Source organism: Chlamydotis macqueenii, chromosome 9 (genome assembly GCF_036417535.1).
Source record: "Chlamydotis macqueenii isolate bChlMac1 chromosome 9, bChlMac1.mat, whole genome shotgun sequence".
Lineage (NCBI taxonomy): Eukaryota > Metazoa > Chordata > Aves > Otidiformes > Otididae > Chlamydotis > Chlamydotis macqueenii.
In genome coordinates, this window is record NC_141564.1 from 4,212,249 (window position 1) to 4,218,248 (window position 6,000).

The following is a 6,000-nucleotide window of genomic DNA, read 5'->3' on the forward strand; positions in this document are numbered from 1 at the left end:
AGCTATTTTTGCTCCTACTTATTAATCCTGGTTAATGACTTTTGCAGCTTCATCCCTTAAGACTCAATGTTCATAATTCTGGTATGTAAAAATAAAAACTAAGATCACCTGTCTACAGAAAAATGTTGCTTTATTACTGGAATGTGAGAGCTCTTGTTTTTGTAATCTTTTAATAGTTAGAATTATAGATGAAGTGGATTTTTAAAGAGAAGTAGACGCCGTATCCGAGTCACTGAAGTGGTTGTAAAGTTAAATAAGCTTTTTAGTCATTCAGTGTACAACAGAATGCTTTCTAAGCTTTTTCCCTAGACAGTTTTGGGAAATACCATCATGAACCGTGGACTATACAAATCAAAAGCGATGCTGGAATAAATGATGGAAAATCCATTAAGTCAGTGGGGTGTCCCCAGAGCAGACAATTGTAGCATATAAAACCAATCCTTACATCAGATATTTTGTACTTCGTAATGATTTTTTTCTAGTCATTTTTAAAATAATATCAGCTAAAGGGTTGGTAGATTAACATAGTTTGTGTAAATCTACATGTGGAACATAAAAGAACTCGTGATAAAACCACTGAGTGCTGTACGATGTTGAGCACTTGTAATCTCTCAAGTTTATAAAAGGTTATCACTATAATGTGGGCACATGAGGGTTTTTTTTCCCCTCCCTCCACTTGAAAGTACTAGTAAGGTTTTAAAGGCTACTACTGTTTTATCACATAAAGAAGAAGAATTTCCTATAGTCTTTTAAGCTCTTACCTCTTTAAACCAACACATCCAACCAAATCCATCTGGTTGAAGTTGTTGTTGAAGATAGCTGTGGCTGCTTAAAGGCTTTACAACGTTATTCCATTTCCCGCTGCAAAAAGATTGCCATTGTAAACTCTGCAGTCACAGAGCTCGTTCATGCTGCTACTGGATGGAAATTCTATGATGTTCCTGCGATTCCGTGCGAGTCTTGCAGGCCAGGATGGGATTTAGGGCTGAGATGGTTTGAGACGTGCTGCAAATCGTTGTGTTGGCATCTCCCATCTTAAGTGCTATCAGCCAGGTATTTCTGACAGATGCTTAATTCACTTCTATTAAATTAAACTAAGAGCAGCTACAGATGTTGTGTGTAGATTTTGAGGGTGTTTGTGTATATTTTTATGAGAAAACACCTCCTGCTTTCCAGTCAGCTGAATCCTCCTCCCCTAACTGATTCATGGAGGAAAAGGTTAAATTTCCTCTAGACTTTTGAGGGTGTTTTGTTTAGTGTTTTGCTTCCCATGAACTTCCTAGACAGAAAGGCTAAGAGAGTGTTGCAGGAAAGCAGTGTTTGCTGAGCAGTTTGGTTACCCTCAAGTACAGTCTCCAGTTCCTAAGACGCGGAAGGAACTGGTATGTGAAGGTCAGAAGTTGCCAGCATAGTTCACGTTAACACCACATGACAACGTTGGGTTATAAACCGCGTAGATGATCTTTGTCTTGTTAGAAACCTGTAAACGTAGTAACTTCTTATGCTGCAACTTGGTAAGCCTGAAGAGTGGTTCTGGATTATTATTTTAAGACTTAGAGATAAGGAAGCTCAGCCTGAAACGTTGCAGTCACTTGGTGTGGGTGAAATGCATAGAAGTCTGTCTTTGCTGCTATTGATTATCTTAATTGCCTCATGCTTTTCAGGTTTCTCACAGTGCCATTACTGTCTTTGTGACTGTTTCATACAGTGCATGTTAATAAATAAAACATTGGCTGTAAATGGAGATGCTGAGAAGTTAACTCTTTTCTTTCTTCTGGTTTTTTTTTTCAGCGGAACCCCTGCCTTTAATGGACTTGTGCCGAAGATCAATCCGTTTTGCTCTCGGCAGAGACCGCCTGCATGACATAGAAATTCTACCGTTGCCTCTGTCTCTGAAAAATTATTTACAGTACCAATAAGACATCTAGAACCCTCTGGCCTCACATTGGACTACATCAATGCAAATGGCAGAAAAATGTTTACAGCAGAATATAAATCTTCGTGATGGACACTTAAGTGTTATTTAATTTTTAATATATATTTTTTTCTGAACCAGTGAAAGCAGATCACTGTGGGGGACTACTAAAGAATGTGAAAACATTGATTTGCTTGAGATTCGTGCGTTATCTGTTGCCTGTTGTGTTTACAGTCCTGAAGGCCATTATTCTCGTCTCTCATATATTGGTTTATCTTCGTTGCCTTTGGTAAATGCCAATAGAAAATCTGACCTGCAAAATCTGCTGTCATGCAGGACAGAGCATTCTTCAATAACGTGATGATTTTTTTTCCCTCTCTGATACAGCTCACCCCAACAGATAAAAATAAATTAGCGAAGGAAAACTCTTGACAGTAACTTTTGAAAAGTATTTAAACTTTGCCTTTGGTATCCAGACTTGTTGAGAGCTTTGAGTGTTCAGCACTCAAGATAATCAGGCCTAGAGTATCTAAAAGTTCTAGCATTTAAAAAAGCAGGTTATTGTCTAGAAGAAGAGTGTGTGATTTAAAAATGTGAGAGGAAAAAACTGGTCTGTGTGTCAGAAAGATCAGGTGTTGGACGTGGTAACAGTAATATGCAGTCCATTGTTTTCCAGACCAAATCTAGTCCCTCCAAAGTTCTGCAGTTCATAACAAAGTGTTCACTATCCCAAGAATTTAGGATATTTGTATTTTAGAAAGCTTGTCACTTTTTTTATTTGAACAAATTTATAATTTTTATGTGGTATGAACTCTTAAGTACTTGGTTCTCTTTTTAATGTATGTGTGGTTATAATGTTTATTTATCTTTTTAGAGTCTGTGGAGTTCTCATTTAACTGTTTCCTATCTTGGGGTGACTGATTTTGTTTGGTTTTTTATTTTTCCCCAGCTCCACTTGAAATGTATTAATTTTTCAGGCTCATCCCATTTTTTAAGATGCTGCTTTCTATTTGCATTTCGTACACGTTTCGAGTTATCTGCCTGATCAGTTATCTAGTTTTTAAACTGGAAGTTGTTGTTATGGCAGGATGTCAAAAGTTTAGACTGAGCTGCCTTCAGCATATTTTAATGTGAAATTACTGATGAATGAGGAGAAAATTTCTAATAAAGTCTACTGTCCAAAATAAAACTCATGTCTTATTTGATGAAGTGTTGAACAACATAGCACTGCGTACAGAGTTGGAGTTCAGTTCCTCCTGCAGCTTTGCAAACGTTTCTGTTCAGCGCTTTGGAATTGCTGCTTTGGGTTCATGTGCGAGAGACATCGCGGGCAATGTCATGTCCTGTTCCTGATTTTTCCCGCTCACTCTGAACATAGCTGTACTCTTGCTTTTAACACAATTTTGGCCAGATTCCTCTAAACAAAGCCTCAGTTTGGTGCGAAGTCGCCCTTTGAGACTCCGTGCTTTTGAGGCAGGTTGAAGTTTGACCGCTGTGCACTGATGATGCAGGCGAAACCGCTGAACCGCAGATGGTTGCCGTTCTCTCAGTCATCCCAAGGAACAGAATTATAGTTTCAGTTGGAAAAAAGAAACATGAGATAAACAAGATACAACAACACAAGCAAGAGTGGAAGCAATGAAGGCAAGGTAACACAGAGATGTCAAAAATTAATTAACGAGTATTTGCTTCTCAGGGCTTAACTGTGGAAGTTGATGCTTGCTTCAGCATCAACTTACTTTCAGACTTGCTTTCACTTAAGGCGAGAGGTACATACTGTATTCCTCACCTAAGTCTTGCAAAGGGGAAGAAATTACAGCTGTGATCTGTATTTCTTACTGTTCCCAGTTGCTTTGTTTAAATTAAACCTTTTGTCTCAATAGGTACGTAGGAAAAGGAGATACAAAGGTATAACAGCTCACTCAAAAGGAAAAATATAGCTGTGTCAAGTGATCTTTCATAAGCAAGGTAAGCAGCTGTTCAGGAATGGCATAGTAATCCTGATAGACCTTATTTTTCCACCACCAAAGTCTGTTCTAGGTGAGCATTTCCAAAGATGAGTGTTTCAATGTGTCTAAGTAGACTTCATGCTCCTTTGGATAGCTGCCGGGATACAACTGTTAAGTGTTGTCTTCTCTGCTCTTTCATTTGCCTCAAACTGACAGCTTTTTAATGTGACAGTAAAGGTGGGAAGTGATATAATGAGACAAATTAATGGTGCCTCTGTATGTTAATTAACCAAATTACTTTACAGTTGGATTGGAATTTCAGGGGATGCCCCTTCTGTGAATATTTCTTTAAAGCAGAAGTCCTTATTTTAACTTTCAAACATTTTTTCTAACCCTTAGCTGTCTTCCAGGAGTGCTAGTTTCACAGGAATGGTATTTTTATTCTGTTACTGTTCCCTAATTGTGTGTTGTGATGCTGTGGACGCTAGATACACTCCTTCATGTGGGATTAGGGCTCTGCTTTTGGAGGTTGAAGTCTTTTTGATAGTTTTCTTGGTCCACAGAAGTCTTATAAGGAGCACGTACCATGGAGAATATTAACAATACCTCAGTGTTCCTGCTAACCATCCCTTTTCAAATAGATTCTCTTCCAAGAGGACTTAGAGGGGAAAGCAGAGTGCCCGTCTGTTCTGGGGAGAGTGAGTGAAGCATTGAGGCTAAGCAAGCAGAGTACCTCCTCACAAAATGGACCAAAACAAGTCTCCTCTCTGTTGCTGATCTCCAGCCTGGGCGGTATGTTCCTCACACTGCTTCTCAAGGCTCACTTTACTGGAATGCAAACATTGTTTACTGTCTGCTTCAGGAATGAATTGAGCAATAATTTATAAGGTGGCAATGCATTGGCTTTTGCCCAAAACAGAGGTCAAACACTAAGTTATGATCGTTGTCCAACCAATGCCGTTGAAACATCTCAGTCTCTCTATCCTGGAAGCCTAAATGCAGCAAGATATCTACCCAGAAGTCCACTCCCAGGAATATTTAACAGAGAGGATGATTGCTGTACTACTTTGTGATTTGCAGCAAGATCTCTCCTGCATCTGTATTTTTAATTTCCAGCCACTTTGGCTTTCATCACATGAAGAAACATGGACAGTAGATGTGATGGTTTTCAGCTTTTGTGTCCCTGTGTCTGAGCAAAAGGAGTGTAGCTTTTCTAGATGTGATCTGGAAGTGTTCCCATGGCTGATAAACTAAGGCTAAGAGAAACTCTTTAAACAAAACACCTAAGTCTTTATTGTAGCACTTAAAGGAAAAGGGTACATGCCTGGGAGCTGCAACCAAATTGTAACCTTTGTGAAGGGTGCATGCTAATTAGTGGGTTGCAGCAGAAGTATTTCACCAGCTCTTTGGGATTTGGATTTCTAATATGGCCCCTTCCTAGGAAGTACTGAAGGTGCAGAATCCCTTCTGTTAAAACTATGGTTAAGACTTGTGGATACGTGCATTGTAGCAGTGTTGCCATTCTTCATCCTTCTGCAACTGATGCGAGGGAGGGGGCTTAGTTTCTCCATGAAGAGGTGCTGCTGATCATGACTGTAACCTCAGTGACACTGTTAGCTTCTAGACTTACTGAAGCTGTAATTTTATAACACCCAAATTTGGAGTCAAATTTGAGAAATCTGCAGCTGTCGCACACATGTCCCTACTACCAGGCTGACAAAGTCAGTGCTATGAGGGCTTCAGATTGGACCGGGGCAAATGTGTTGAAATGTCTGTATTTGTGTCCAGAGGTAATGTAACGGTAGGTAATGCAGAGAAATTGTGAAGTCTTGCTGGTGTTGAAGTTTTTATTTCAACAGGTTGTCTGAGATTGTTCCTATTGAAGTAGGATCTAACTTAGCACGTTTCTCAGTGTTCACTTGAAGCTGGGAAAAACTGTTTGAGAAGCAGATATGTACGAATCATTCCAGTGTTTCTGATAATTACGAAAGAGCAGCAAGCCAGAAATGCGATAAAATTTCCTCCTCACCCCCGTTACAGTTGGTATTGTTAAACTATAACCATATGCTCTCACGTCAGTCAGCAGCAATCGCTGTGCGGCAAGCTTCGTATCGGATCCAGCAGGACTCATTCAGG

At 39.5% G+C, this 6,000-nt stretch overlaps 1 protein-coding gene across 2 annotated transcripts in view; it reads left to right on the forward strand.

Moving 5' to 3' along the window:
* SPSB4 (splA/ryanodine receptor domain and SOCS box containing 4) overlaps nucleotides 1-3,090 on the forward strand; it is an 81,275-nt gene extending 78,185 nt beyond the window's left edge. For both annotated transcript variants that reach the window (XM_086754654.1, XM_086754655.1), the window contains exon 3: nucleotides 1,792-3,090. In XM_086754654.1, coding sequence (XP_086610780.1) covers nucleotides 1,792-1,919 — 128 coding nt within the window. In that variant the 3' untranslated portion in view covers nucleotides 1,920-3,090. The remainder of the gene's footprint in view (nucleotides 1-1,791) is intronic.
* Nucleotides 3,091-6,000: the final 2,910 nt, after the last annotated feature.